A 15,956-nucleotide genomic window follows, 5' to 3' on the forward strand; every position below is an offset into this window, starting at 1 on the left:
AACATTATGTCTACACTTTATCAAACACAAAGGAAACATTTCACATAAAAGTAGACATATTCTGAAACTTATTTACTGAGGTTCATTTTTTATACTCCATCATGGTCTTTCCTTGAGCTATGAGATCTGCAGATGTAAACAATCTGCCTAATAAATTGTTGACTGTATCTTCTCTGCATGTCTCTTTTCAGACCTCAACAGGTTAGAATCTCTAACAAAGCCGAATTTCTCCTAGACTTAAGTCTTCATGAGTGTCAACAGCCAAGAATCATCATCACTCTCTTAATAGCCACAAGTTGCATACCATGTATGTCCTTCACTATCTGAGAAGACATCTTTGATTTTTGCCATGTTGGTAAAGGCTGTCCTCACGCCACAGCTTTTTTAAAAGTAGCTGTAACTTTGTTACATGGTCCATGTTACATGTCCATATTCGTCTCTAGTACATACCAATTGCAGCTAGGTGCCATTTATTTAATACAGTGAATGTGAATAAATCCTAGTGTCTTTTAATCCCTTTCATCTGCCAAACTAAAGAGAGTAAGACTTCCTGACGAGAAGCATGAGGAGGCCATCATTTGGGGCCAGTCTGGGGTTTGAGGTCAACAACTGTCTTGATCAGAAGTGTCAGGCCTGCAGACACAGTTCACTCACTTATAAATGTGGCCTTTTACCCCGGCCCAGTAAATCACTCATTGAATAAGAGTAACAGAGAAGACAGTGGGAAGTTACATCCAAGAGAAAATGAGAATGACAAGCAGTTCTGAATAGACAACTCAACTAGAATTTAGGCAGAAAACAAATTTTGTACATCACAAATGAAAACAGTAATGACTAGAGTGAAAAAAGTCTTAAGATTCATCCATTCAATATGATGCCTAACAAGCAGACTATCCCTATTCTTAACTCCACCTCTATAATGAATCTAGTCTATTTCTCTCACACTGGACAAAAGAGAGTTCTTAAGGCCATTACAGTAATTCCAATGGAACAGAATGGTTATTATGGTGGCTTTTCAAATAATCATGATTTTCCTTTTAACAATGCAGTTTTTGCCCATTTTGATTTTTAGACATAAAAATCTGAGAGAGAATGTGAGCAATATAAGTAAAATCTAAGGACTTATTTCACTGGTGTAGTCATATATAGGGAAGGGATACTGAAAAGGAAAGCCATACTGCCAAATGCAACACAGTTTGGATGCTTTGGGCCACATCCCTGGCTCATACCCCTGATTAACTACAAAAGGGGAACCTTGAGGAAGAAGAGCCAAGTGTGTCAAATTTGTTCATGAAACAGCCTTCAAGTTATTTGCACCTATCCTCAACAAATTTTGTTTGGTTTACCAATTTACTGAATAGTATCACAACTTTTTTTTCAAATCATCATTATGGTAGAAGGCCCCTCACCCCCTGGCGGGAATCTCAAGTGCCCCTATACCCAACCAGCCCTAACTGGTCCCACATGAAAACAAGCTCCGTCGTCTATAAAAGCACATTTATCTAGTTGCTTTCAGTTTAAGGCCTTAAGGTTTTGTCCTTGTTCCCTTCTGCTTATTTTCCCTTTTTGATCTTTGATCCTTTTCCTAAACAAAGGTCTGTTCATATATGTGTGAGTCACTTTCTAGAGTTAAACAATCTTTAAATCTAAGTACCATATCAAAGAAAGTAAAAGTCTCTTAGAAGGCCATCATAGTGAATTAACTCTTAGGATGTTTTTCTTTAAAATTTCATGTACTCAATGATTACAGCTATGTAAATAAATATGCATTTGAAAAAAACAGCTAAAAGAAAAACAATGAAGAAAAAGTTGTGTGAGTATAGTGATGGATCCTCATTTGTTAAAAACATCTTGGGACTGTGGCTTACTTTGTGGGAAAAATGTTAATTACTAATTTAATTTCATTAATGGTTATAGAGCTATTCAGATCCATTTCTTTTTCACTCAGTTTTGGTTATTTTTATTTTTCTAAGAAATTCTCCATTTCACCTAATTTTTCAAGTTTGTTGTAATGAAGTTGTTCATAGTGTTCCCTTTATTTTAATTTTTTAAAATCTCTGACATGTCTATCATTAGGTCACTTTTAGTATATCCCTAATATTGTTCATTATTTTCTATTTTACCAATCTTGTCAAAGAACAAATGCTTAGCTTTATTAATCCTCTTTTATAATTTTTTGTTACATTAATTTCTGAGAATATATTATTTCCTTCCTTCTACTTTTTTTAGGTTTATTTTGCTAATATTTTTTGAATTTCTTAAATTGCATGGTGCTTTTTAAAAAAAATTGAAGTATAATTGCTATAGTGATTTGATATCTCTATACATTACAAAATGATCACTGCAATAAGTCTAGTTACAATCTGTCACCATATAAAGTTATTATAATATTATTGACTATATTCCTCATGCTGTGTATTCCATCACTGTGACTCATTTATTTCGTAACTGGAAGTCTGTACCTCTTACTCTCCCTCACCTATTTTACTCACCCCCCCCAACTCATCTCCCCTCTGGCCACCACATGTTTGTTCTCTGAATCGATGAGTCTGTTTCTGTTTTGTTGTTTGTTCATTTGTTTTGTTTTTATATTCCACATAGAAGTGAAATCATACAGTATTTGTCTTTCTCTGTCTGACTTATTTCACTTACCATAATACCCTCTAGGTCCATCCATGTTGTTTCAAATGGCAAGATTTCATTCTTTTTTATGACTGAGTAATAGTCCATTGTATTAATATAGACCACATCTTTTTAATCCATTCATCTTTCAGTGGACACTTAGTTTGCTTCCATATCTTGGCCATTATAAATAATGTTTTAAATTGCATGGTTCTTTAATTTTGAGCCTTTCTTCTTTTCCAATACAAACATTTAAAGCTATATATTTCCCTTATAACTCTGCCTCAGAACTTACCTCTGAATTCCTCATTCAAACTCAACATGTTCAAAACCAATCTCTTGACCTTTTCCCACTACCTATTCTTTCTGCAGTCTTACCAGTCTTGTCAATGGCAACTCCATTTTTCCAGTTGCTGAGATCCAAACACTTAAAGTCATCCTTACCTTCTCCTTCTATCATATGCTTCATCCAGTCTGTGAGCAAATGCTATTAGCCAAACCTTCAATATGTCCAAAGTCCAAGCACTCTATCCTCATCCCTCTTGCTACCAATCTGCTCTAAATGGTCACCATTTCTCACTCAATTATTGCAGCAGCCTCCCAAATGGTCTCCTTGCTCTTGGCCTTCAAAGGTCTATTTTCAACATAGCATCTGAGTGATTCATTCATTAGTTGGTCCAGATCATCTACTGACTTGCCCTATTATTCAAGAGAAAAATCCCGGTTCCTTACAACAGCCAACAAAAGTCCTATATTACCACCTGCTAGACCTCTGACCCAAGCTCTTATTATTCTGCCTCTCATTCACTGCTCCAGCCAAAGTGCTGGGATTTAACTCATATTTCACCTTCTTAGGGAGGCCTCACCACCCAGTGCTCCCTAGTTCCTGTCCCTGTTTTGTTCTTCTTCATGGTATGTATCATTACTTAACATTCTATATATTTTACCTACTTATTTACATAATGTTTCCTTCACCAACTGTAAACTTTATGATGCCATAGATTTTTGTGTGTGTGTCTGTTTTGTTCATTGCTATATTCTAGCTCTAACAATAGTGCCTGTTCATATTCTCTATTTCCTTAATTATACTTTGTTCACTTAATCTATCAATTACCACACCAAGGGAATTAAAATTTCTAACTATGAAAGTGGTCAATTTTTATTTTATGTGTACTCAAGCTATATTATACACGTTTAGAATTGTTATATCTTACTGGTGAATTGATTTTTCTGTTGATATTGATCTCTATAATCTGTACTACTGATTTTGCTTTAAAGACTATTTATATAACATTATTAAGCCTCTTTTGGTATTGACTTAGTATAATTTTTTTCCATTCTCTAGCTTTTAAACTTTCTATGTGTTAGGTGTCTCTTGTAAAAACGTAGAAAAAACTCTGTTTCAACAATCTCTGCGAATGAAAATTTTAACCTCCTTAAATTGACAATGATTATTGATTTTTAAAATTCATTTCTACTACCTCATTGTGTTTTCTGTTTTTCATCTTTTTTTCTGTTTCTTCCCCCTGCATGCTGTACCTTCCCCCAATTCTTGCCTTCTTTGGGGTTGAATTTTTTTTTCCTTATCCAACATTTTCACTCTGTTTGACAAGTATACACTCTATTTCTATTCTTTCAGTGATTACCTTAGAAATTCTACCATGTATCTTTTACTGAATAAAATCTGGTATTAATAAGTATCTCTACCTTCCTCTTAAAAAGTCAAGGACCTTAGAATGCTTTAACTTCTTCACTTCTCTTCTGATTTCTATGTTGTCATTATCCAGGATTTTTCTTTATTTAACCACCTGAATTAGACATTAGTGGTTATGTTTTACATGATCCATTTTTGTTTAAGTTCCCACAAGTTTAACATTATTTTTGTCCACCATTCCTTCTTGCATCTCATACCTTCCTTCCTTTTAGTTCTCTCAAGGAAGATGTTGCCCTTCAAGGGTCCTAGATTGATGTGGGGATCTCTGATCCAGTCTCCCACTCTGCTTGAGCCCTATGCTTTGTCTCCAACCCTCTGAGTACACAGCCTTTATAAATCAAGCACCTCACTGCCAGGTGCCAGCAGATGCCCTCAAGGCAAACTTTGACTTTGCTTATTCTTGTGGAATCAAGCATCCTTGTCATTTCAACCTCTGAGTGTTTCCCTTAGTTTCCTGCCAGCTCTACCATGCTTTAAACAAATATTTTAAATATATTATCCATTAAATAGATGATCTGACCAGGAAGTTTTTCTCTGTAGATCATTCTGTCTTATTCTCTAAATATTCTTAGGTAGCAGTTTTAGTATTTTTGTTTTTTGAATTGGTTTCATATAATTGTTTTATTTACTGTGTATAGCTCCATTAGTAAAAAGTAAAATTTTAAAAGCTATTTAAAAGTCAAAGTGGTTAACAATTTTTTTGCCTAACATATATATTTTTCATAAGCCAAGAGCCATTTCTAAAAGACTACCTTTTTTTTCTGAATTCTAAGTGTAAATATTGACTCCAACATAATATGTATTATCCTCCAACATATTATACAAATTTTCAAACATCCAGGAAAGTTGAAATAATATATTTATATTTTTACAACCTAGATTCTGTCATCATTTTACAACATTGTTTTATCACATATCTATTCATCTCCCTTTCTATCCATCAGTTCATCTTACTTTTTTGTTGCAGTGCCAAGAAGAATGCAGACATCAGTACATTTCCCCACAAATATTTTATAAACATGATATTTTTATTTCTAGGCAATAAAGCTCCCTATCCCAAGATTTTGCTTACTATTTTATAAGCATTTTAAAAATATGACTCTCTGTGCCACAATCACATAATACCATTTGAGTCAGAAAACAATAGTCTTATAGTTAAGAGGGGAAATAAACAAGTAAAATTAACTATTAATCCTTTATAACATATTTCCATGTTGGTAAAATAAGCTTCATATGTGGCACATTCACTGAAATGTCTGCCCTTTTATTTCATCAATATTTAGGAGTTCCTCTTATAGTTTCTATTTATTTATAATGAAAAGCTCCTACCTGTTAATATTTCCCTATTTTTTTTAACATCTTTATTGGAGTACAATTGCTTTACAATGTTGTGTTAGTTTCTGCTGTATAACAAAGTGAATCAGCTATACGTATACATATATCCCCATATCCCCTCCCTCTTGCGTCTCCCTCCCACCCTCCCTATCTCACCCCTCTAGGTGGACACAAAGCACCGAGCTGGTCTCTCTGTGCTATGCGGCTGCTTCCCACTAGCTGTCTATTTTACATTTGGTAGTGTATGTATGTCAATGCCACTCTCTCACTTCGTCCCAGCTTACCCTTCCCCCTCCCTGTGTCCTCAAGCCCATTCTCTACGTCTGCGTCTTTATTCCTGTGCTGCCCCTAGGTTCTTCAGAACTATTTTTTTTTTAGATTCCATATATATGTGTTAGCATACGATATTTGTTTTTCTCCTTCTGACTTACTTCACTCTGTATGACAGACTCTAGATCCATGCACCTCACTACAAATAACTCCATCTCTTTTTATGGCTGAGTAATATTCCATTAATACTTCCCTATTCAGTAGTTCTGGAGGACTATTCAATTTTATGGAAGCAGAGAGGTGAACAATCACCTTCTGAACTTAGTTTAGGCAAACCTGCATCTTCCTTCTATGATATTGTGATTTATAATAAGAAATATATATGTTAGATCTTTGTACTGTTTGTGACAAAGGAGCTCCCTGGAACTTCCTAAGTGATAAGGAGCCAAAAAGGTGAAAGGAAAGTCTTTTGTAATTCATAACAATCCCCTTTCAACCATACCTGAGTTTAGGTTAATGAGGTGACTTTCTGAAAGCCTCTACAGATGGGGTTTGGTTGTCAGAGAAACCAACCACATGATTAGAGAGTTAGAACTTCAGTCTCACTCCTGGACTTCTGGGGAGGAGGGAGGAAAGGGGAGCCAGAGGTTGAATTAATCACCAATGGCCAGTAATTTAATCAATCATGCCTATGTAATGGAGCCTCCATACATACTCAAAAGGAGGAGATTCAGAGAGCTTCTGGATTGGTGAATATATGGAGGTGCTGGGAAGGTGGTGCACTTGGAGAGGGCACAGAGGCTTCGAGTCCTTTCCCACATAACTTGCCCTATGCATCTCTTCATCTGGCTGTTTATTTGTATCCTTTAAAATATCAGCAATAGGGGCTTCCCTGGTGGCACAGTGGCTAAGAATCCGCCTGCCAATGCATGGGACAGGGGTTCGAGCCCTGGTCTGGGAAGATCCCACATGCCGCGGAGCAACGAAGCCAGTGTGCCACAACTACTGAGCCTGTGAGCCACAACTACTGAGCCTGTGTGCCACAACTACTGAGCCTGCGTTCTAGAGCCCGCAAGCCACGACTACAAGCCCACATGCCACAACCACTGAGCCTGTGCTCTAGAGCTCGTGAGCCACAACTACTGAAGCCCGTGAGCCACAACTACTGAAGCCCGTGAGCCACAACTACTGAAGCCCATGAGCCACAACTACTGAAGCCCGTGCGCCTAGAGCCCCTGCTCCGCAACAAGATACTGCAATGAGAAGCCCGTGCACCGCAATGAAGAGTAGCCCCGCTAGGGAAGCCCCACCATATACTTTTTGATATTAAAATCAATATAACATTTTATTTTTTTTCTAATCTGGACTCAAGCAATCTGAGTCCTCAGCTTAACCAGTGGGTGATCTTAGGTATATCCCTACTCTGCATGATGCTTCTTTTCTTCATCTTTAATTTAAAATTCTTTATGATGATCTTTACTGTTTAGGACTTATTCCATTATCTAATAACTTTTTTTTAGAGTATTAAAATACTGGCTAACCTAATACAGAGGGTAATGCAATTCTAGTACTTCACAAATACAAAAAAGTATTTGCCCTTTTTCTCTTCCCTTAAGCAGGAGAACTTCTTGGCAGCAGATTAAACAAAAGGATGGTTCCAACTTAAGCTATCTCATTCAATTTCTTCTACACTTAACGTTCCTTTTTTCATAATGCCGTGTATAGGCTACTGTCAAAAGAACTACTAAACATTCATTATAATTGAAATAGTAGAAAGCATGCAAAAAAGGAAATATGAAAAACCCAGTATACCCTAAGAGACAACATTCAATTCCAGATGTAACCACACAGAAAAGTTAGAGTCTGTGTGGTTACATCAGTACTACATCAGTCCCAGTATTTTTGTCATGTCTATGCATATGCTTATACACAGAACACTGCCTCATTTAGGGTGAAGAATCTCTTAGAATATACTAAAATCGTTCAGATAAAAAGGCAATATTCAATTGTAGGTCATAACTCATGCAATATATTAACATCTCTCAGCTTCTAAAAAGACTGTTTTCCAAAGGTTTCACTGTTGGGTAGAGATCAAAGTGCCACTTTATAAATAGTTTACTCATTTGTCAATTGATAATACCTCCTTAGCAGGGTTGTTCTGAGAAAAAAAGGGGAGACTATACATGAAATTGCTTGAGTTAAAAAGAACTACAACAGCTAGGTTATACTGTAAGTAAAATTAAAACTCTAAATTCAACTCAATGTAATTTACGGTACATGAAACTGAAAATTCTATTACTTTCTATTATAAAATATATATAAAAGTACACAAAATGTATACTTTCAGCTAAAAGAATAATAATTTTTATTGGACCCTGATATATACCCCACTCATCTTAAGAAATGGAACATTACTAATACCTTGGTGGCTCCATGGGCTTGTTCCTCTCATATTTCTCTTAACCCACTCCACAATATCCTAAATTTTGTTATACTCACTTCTTTGCTTTTACTTCTAGCATTGACATATTCAGATGTATCCCTAAAGTAACTAACTAGCTAGTTACCTATCTATCTATCCATCCATCCATCCATCTCTATCCATCCATTCATCTTCCATCCATCTATTTTTTGAACTTTATATAGAGAGAAATGCTATATGTACTTGTCCTTCAACTTCTGCAGTATCTGTCTCAGAGTAATTTCTTGACATTATCTAATTTTTCATATAATCCATAAGATTAAAAGAATTAAAGGAAATTAAAGCAGAGAAAATGAGGCACAGTGAAGCTAGCAACTTGCCACCTTGTATAGGAAGACAATGAGCAAATTTCTCTACAGTAATTCTGAAAGTAAAGCAGACCCGTGACTGTCTTAGAACATTATAGCACATTCATTTTAGCTGCAATTAAAATAAACATTTCTCTATTGTTAAGGGTACAATTAATATTTTTAAATTCACTTTACATAGCTGGTATTTTTTGCTTTTGTATTAAAGGGGCAATTATATTAAAGTGTAGTAATGATGTAAAAGCCCTCAACAATATTCCAATATAGTCCTTAATAGGAAAACAAGAACGAATTAAATAAAGAATATCAAGAGCCAATTTGTTTTTCTCTTAGGGGACAGACTATTAGAAAAGAGATAGCCATATTATGGAATATTCTAATTAAAGAAGATGGCTCCTTGAATAGGTAATTAGTCTGACACTAATTAATCCAAAGATATCATTCACCTGAGTAAGTGGTGGAAGAATCTCCTTGCATATTTGCTGATTTGGTCTCTGTATTCCAATATAGTTGTATCCAGGAGTGGTCTTGTTGGAGCATAGAAGGTTCCAAGGCTTGCCTCAAGCTGTGCTGTGGAATTCAAACATAGCAGCACTAAAACAAGTGAAACTCCTTCAATTACAACAGAATACTCATGTTTGCAGTCAGTCAGGTTTTGCAAACTTGGATGAAATGTGAGCTTGTTGCAGGAAAGATGAAATTAAAATATGACAGCTGATACAAAAACAAACCTGTGTATAAACTTTCACTTGAAGCAAAGCTGACAATGACTCTGAGCAACAAAAAGCTGTCAAAACTGAAGAAATCCATAATGAATCAACCTCTCACCACAAATGGGTAATTAAAACAGTGACTCATCAGAGTAACACAGTTTGAACTAGTATTTCCAGTAAAATCAACTCACAGTGTGCTCAACATTTACTCTCTTTAGCTGAAATCAGTATTAGAAATGTTTAAAAAAATAATACAAATAAAAATATCCTGATTGGAGTAATAATATCTCTCTATTACAACTTTAGAGAAAGACTGAAATTCCCTATACCTTCCTTAAATCCTGTCCTAAACAACAAGATTGTTGGTTTTGTCCAAGTGTGAAAGTTAACACCCCTGGGAGGTATGTTAATCTGCTTTGGTCAACTGACACCCTCCTAGGAAGGAAGGATTGGAGAGCAGGTTTTGATAAGCCAAAGGGCTAGTGACTGGGACAAAAAAGCACATTTTGCCTAATTTACACTTTTACCAAGACATGCCAATGGGGTTGTGCTTCTTCCAAGAAATACCTGGAAAATATATAATTACCATAATGGTGAGAGTTGTATGAGAATACAGTTCACAGTAAGACTCCACTGATTTTTATGCTACTAGCACTAGGTTGAATGAACAATTCCTTATTTAGCAAAACTCTTTAGTTTTAAGCATATTTGGGTTTGAAAGTATTACATACCTCGTCAGAGTAATTGCTATGGACTTGGCTAAGCTGTTAGTTATTTCTTTTTTTAATCTCAGATCTAGACAGTAAAGTAAGATGAACCTTAGTGGCATTTTCTTTCAAAGCAGCAGTCAATTTAGATTAAAATTGAATACAGCAATGCCATTGTGAAAGCAAGCCAGATTCTCTTGCCATTGCTTGTTTTCTTGACAGCATGTTCCGTACATCTGAAATGTTTGAGCCTACATGGAATACTCGTAGCTCCCAGCACAGTTATAGATTCATTAGATAGCCCAGCTTGATGTTTAAGGCAGAAATGAAGATCTCAAAGACAACCACAGCACAGCTACAAATAAAAGAGCTCACTGGGTTCCACTAATAAGAGGAAAACAAATTACCATGTCAAATTTGTTAGATTCAGATAGACTAAATCTCAATAGAGAAGAACTGTAAATGTTTTAGAAATGTGTTTTGCAGTTACTTGGGGAAAAATGCATATACCTACTTAAAATGTACATATTCTGATAACCCAGCATCATGCAAGCATTTTATTTTAATAGCCTAATATATCATACAAGCTTTTTATTTCCCTATCCACCCAATATGGTTCCTTGATAATATCCTTTATTAAGGTGGGAATCTGATAATACCCATTTGTGAATTCCCTAATAATCCTTCTTACTACACAGGTATCTTACAACACAAATTCACTAAGGTGCTAGCAATTTCTCAGTGTCCTGAGTAAGAGTCAATATTTTATCTTCTTCATATTTCTTCAACTGTAAATTTAGAGTATCTTGCATGGATTATGTGTACCATAACAGGCTTTCTTTAGGGACCCTGCTACTTTTTTTTTCCTCTGCTATCTACCCAACCTGAAGAGTGTACCAATACTAATAAATAACTACTTGAGATAACTCTGCAGGTAGAAATATTACAGTAATCCTAGAACCCTAAAATTTTGAAGTTATAATCTTCTTTTTATTTTTAACTAATATTCATTGAGTACCTACTGTGGGCCAAGCACTGTGCTATGCATTTTCTCATTGCAGAAGTACTGGAATCTCCGTAGATGTGTTGGACTATCTCCAAAAAGCACATTCAATTAACATTAAATAAATATTTATTGTGGGCCTCCTATGAGTTGGGGCCAAGTCTCATGATGCAGACTTCTTGAAAAAACATGTTCTTGCTGATTATTCTTCTCTAAAATTAGTAAAATGAAGGTTATGTACAGAATACTATCTAAACAATTTGTTTACTTTGGAAACGTAATAAAATGGAATAAGAAAATCTATAAACATGGAAAGAAAATAGTGGGGAAGAAAAGCTCTCCAGTAAAGGCCTTGTGACATATTCCCTGTTTTCCTTACCTTGTAAATCACATACAGAAAGTTTCTCATTGGCCATGATTTCCCACTGTTAATATCAATGCTTATTACAAACATTTGAAATAAAGATATGAATGCAAGAATGTTTAGATGCATTTTACATTAAGTAAATAAATTACTCATAATAAAAATAACATACACTGGACAACCGGCAAATATAAAAATTGATTTCATTATTGTATGTGGCACATATATTTTTTTTTTTTTTCTTTGTTAACAGTGCCTTGCCTCTCTTTGACAATAAACATCTGAGATCCTATGGGCAAAATAACTTATTAAGAGAAGGTTGGGAAATCCTAGCACGCAGAAGGGAGACGGGTATCAGAACTCTCAGTTAGAATGAAAACAAGAAGGAACAGCCTGGGCTGCAATTCTCACACACACACACACACAAAATCAGTTGTAAGGTCTACTGTCTGGACAAAGAACTTGGGATGTGAAAGAAAAATACTGATGTCTAAAGTAAAGGAGAAATAAGGACTTTGTTTAGGGCCCTTTGTCTTCCAAACCCTAGAGAGTACATGAAATTCCTCATCAAAGTTTGAAATCTGAGCATATTCTACACATGAACTTAGTCTGAAATATACAGTGACTTCATTGTGAGTTCCAACATAGGTGTATACAGAAAAGTTATTACATTGACAAATACTATACAGTAAGTACCATATGGGAGTAATTATTTGATATCTCATTTTGTCAGTTTAATAGGGCATTAACATTTTTATCTTCTAATCTCCAGTAACATGACTTCAAAACATCCTCAAAAAATAACTGATAATAAAATGTACTTCATGTATATACAAAACCCATTTATGAAATATATTTTAAGTCTGACCTTCTCTCTCTGGAGTGAGCTTTTGTCTAAGAAGATGGTTTACGATGGCAGTCATGCTGATAAAGCACTGGTAGCCCAGAGTGTCCCAGTTCATACTACTCAGGATGTTTATTGCCTCACAGATCTCGTCACAGTGAATGTACTGGAAGATGATGTCTACCAGGCCCAGCTGTCCTTGTGTGAAGATACCTGTCACAGAAAAATATAAAATCAAGTGAATCTTTTAAAAATAAGAAGTAGGACTTCCCTGGTGGTCCAGTGGCTAGGACTCCATGCTCCCAATGTAAGGGGGCCAGGTTCAATCCCTGGTCAGGGAACTAGATCCCACATGCCGCAACTAAAGACCCCACATGTCGCAACTAAAGATCCCGCATGCCACAACTAGAGACCCCACATGCCACAACTAAAGATCCCACATGCCGCAACTAAAGATCCCAGATGCCACAACTCAAGATCCTGCATGCCACAATGAAGATCCCACAAGCAGCAGCTAAGACCCAGTACAGCAAAATAGATAAATAAATAAATAAATAAAAATAAAAAGTAGAATAACAAAAACAGATTTAACTTTTCTACAAAGGAAAAAAACAGTGATCATTTCTTGCATAAAGTACTAGAAATGTGGGATTTGGGGGGGCCAAGAGTAATATGGCACTGTGGTTAAATCTTTAAATACCACCTACCAACTCCATCTAGCTTATGCTTACCATTCAGCACATATTAACTAATTTATAATCAAACTGTTCAGACTAAAAATGAAAAAACGTGAGAACTTTTAGGTAAATCACAATAGCTAATTTAATTTTTCCCATCTGTCATTTAGGCCTCTGTTGTATATATTTAGAGATAATTTTGATGTAATATAATTCTTATTGACCAGCTTAATTAGTTCTAAGTTGCATCTGGTCTTCAGCCCCATGTACTTGGGGGTCAAAAAGTACAAATATCCGTGACAAATATAATGTGACTATATAAACATTTTTAGGACTGTTTTTATTAATGGGTGCTCTAAATTGATAGCTTCTTCACAGACACCACATACCAATTTATTTTAAATTGGCATTGAGATTATTCTCTTCTATTATTAGTAATTATTAGTAAGAAATTATCAGGATTAATCTTGTTATTGATCCACTTTCACAACTAAGATCTACTATAAAATATCTTAGAACAACATAAACACATTTGCTTACCCTTTTAAAATGAAAGAAAATCCACTTCTAAGCTTAGAGAAGCAAGAGCACAAAACAAAGGGGGGTGGACTCTGTTCTAGTTTTATCTTATCATCTTTTAAATATGGCTGATCTCATTTGAAACTAACAATTTCTGTGTAATTAAGTGACAATAAGTATTAGTGCTTTTAAGGAGTTTGGTTTTTTTTTTAATCTTTAAAAAGTAGCTATCTGTAAAATCTTTTTCCTTCCACAAATGTTTACTGATTTGAGTGAAACTACAAAAACTTCTCAGTACAAATAATCATAAAGCTAAATGAGAAAACATATGTGAAATTATTTGGAATCTGTGAAGTATATAAAATAAAAACAGAGAAACAAAGATAAAATATTGCAAACTTCGCTTCTGAAATTATGCAAGCTAGAGACAACAGTAGGGCTTTTAAAATGCTGAGAGATAAAAATGAATTAGCCTAGAATTCTAACTTTATAACAAAGCATTGAAAATTCATGAAGAAAAAACATTCTTAATAACAGAGCTCTAAAACAATAAAGCAAAAACTATCAAACTAAAAGGAGAGAAAGTCAAATCTACAATTATCATTGGAGATTTCAGCATTTCTCTCTGATTAGTTGAAAAAAATGTATAAACAGAAAATCTGAAAATATAGAAAACACTTGAAAAACATCAGTAAATTTGACCTAATTGACATTTATACAATGCTTCACCCACCAACGGCAGAATACACATTCTTTTTAAGTGCACATATAACACCAACCAAGATGGAGCATATTCTGGGAGATAAAACAAGCCTCAATAAATTTAAATGCTTTGAAAGTATACAGAATAGGTTCCCAGACCACAATAGAACTAAATTAGATATCAAAACAGAAAGATATCTGGATGATTTTTAGTGTCTAAGGATTTATACACCAAGATTTTCAAGGGAGAAAATATTCCCCTTATATCCTCAGTGTGCTGGTAAGTCTAAGTGATGTAAATACTCCCACCATGGCTGATTTCAAGCACTAATGTGATGTCATGGAACAAGTGATGCACCACTGCACACTGTTATGTAATATTTCTACCATACAGATTAAATAAGTGTAAGTAACCTCAAGGGTATAGGTAACAGCAAAATGTAGTAAAATAACTAGGAAGTGGGGAAAAAAGAAATATATCTGGAAAATCTTTAAATATTTAGAAATTAATCAACACTGTTCTAAATAACCTATGGGTCAAAGAAGAAAACACGAATTAGAAAATATTTTGAAATGAATAAAAATAAAAATATAACATCAAAATTTGTGAGATGTAGCTGTGGTTATAGTATTACTTAGAGGGAAATTACCAGCATTAAATATTCAATTACAAAAGAAAAAGGGTCTAAAATCAACAATCCAAGCTTCCACATTAAGAACCTAGAGAAAGAAGAGCAAATTAGACCTAAAATAAAATAGGAGATAATAAAAATATGAAAATAAATAATAGAGAAAGTCAGTGAACACAAAAGCTGGTTCTTTGAAACAATTTGTAAAATTGACCAACTTCTGCCAAATTGAGAAAAAAAGAGAAGATACATTTATCAATATCAAGAATAATCATTACAGCACTACAGACATTAAAAAATAAGTGAATAATATGCTAACTTTATAGAAATAAATGTAGCTTAAATGAAATAGATTCCTTGAAAGATATAAATTATCAAAGCTCATTCAAGAAGAAATGAATAGACAACCTGAATGATCCTATATTATTTAAATTTGAACTTGCAGTTTAAAAACCTTTACACATACACAAACACACACACACACACAAAACCAGATGCCTTCACTGGTAAATTCTCTCAAACAATAAGAGAAGAAATAATATCACCTCTACACAACTCAAAATATAAGAGGAGGGAGTATTTCCTAATTCATTTAATGATATCAGCATTACACTGATACCAAAAGTGACAAAACATTACAGGAAAAGAAAAAGAAAATTGCAAACCAGTATCTCCCATAAACAGATACAAAAATCCTTAAAAAATATTAGCAAATCCAGCAACATATTAAAAAGGTAATACATCATGAACAAGAGAAATTTATCCCACAAATGCAAGGTTGCTGAAACATCTGAAAACTGATCAACATAATTCACTATATGACCAGAAAAAACATATAATCATTTCAATACATGCAGAAAAGCACTTGAAAAAATTGAACATCCACCCACGCTAATATATATCAGCAGACTAGGAATGGAAGGGGACTTCCTCAACCTCGATAACATCATACATACAGTGAAAGATTAAATGCTATCCACCTAAGATTGGAAACAAAGCAAGGATATCTTCCCTTGCCACTTCTATTTAATATTGTTCCATCCTAGCTAGTAAAATAGGGAAGAAAA

The 15,956-nt window shown here is 34.6% G+C and overlaps 1 protein-coding gene across 3 annotated transcripts in view; it reads right to left on the reverse strand.

Moving 5' to 3' along the window:
* Positions 1 to 15,956, reverse strand: part of WDPCP (WD repeat containing planar cell polarity effector) — a 369,317-nt gene that overhangs the window by 187,184 nt on the left and 166,177 nt on the right. For all 3 annotated transcript variants that reach the window (XM_068564387.1, XM_068564386.1, XM_068564385.1), the window contains exons 11-12: positions 12,387 to 12,575; positions 9,178 to 9,301 (exon numbers count right to left, since the gene is read on the reverse strand). In XM_068564387.1, coding sequence (XP_068420488.1) covers positions 9,178 to 9,301; positions 12,387 to 12,575 — 313 coding nt within the window. The remainder of the gene's footprint in view (positions 1 to 9,177; positions 9,302 to 12,386; positions 12,576 to 15,956) is intronic.

The sequence above is a fragment of the Eschrichtius robustus genome, chromosome 15, assembly GCF_028021215.1.
Source record: "Eschrichtius robustus isolate mEscRob2 chromosome 15, mEscRob2.pri, whole genome shotgun sequence".
Lineage (NCBI taxonomy): Eukaryota > Metazoa > Chordata > Mammalia > Artiodactyla > Eschrichtiidae > Eschrichtius > Eschrichtius robustus.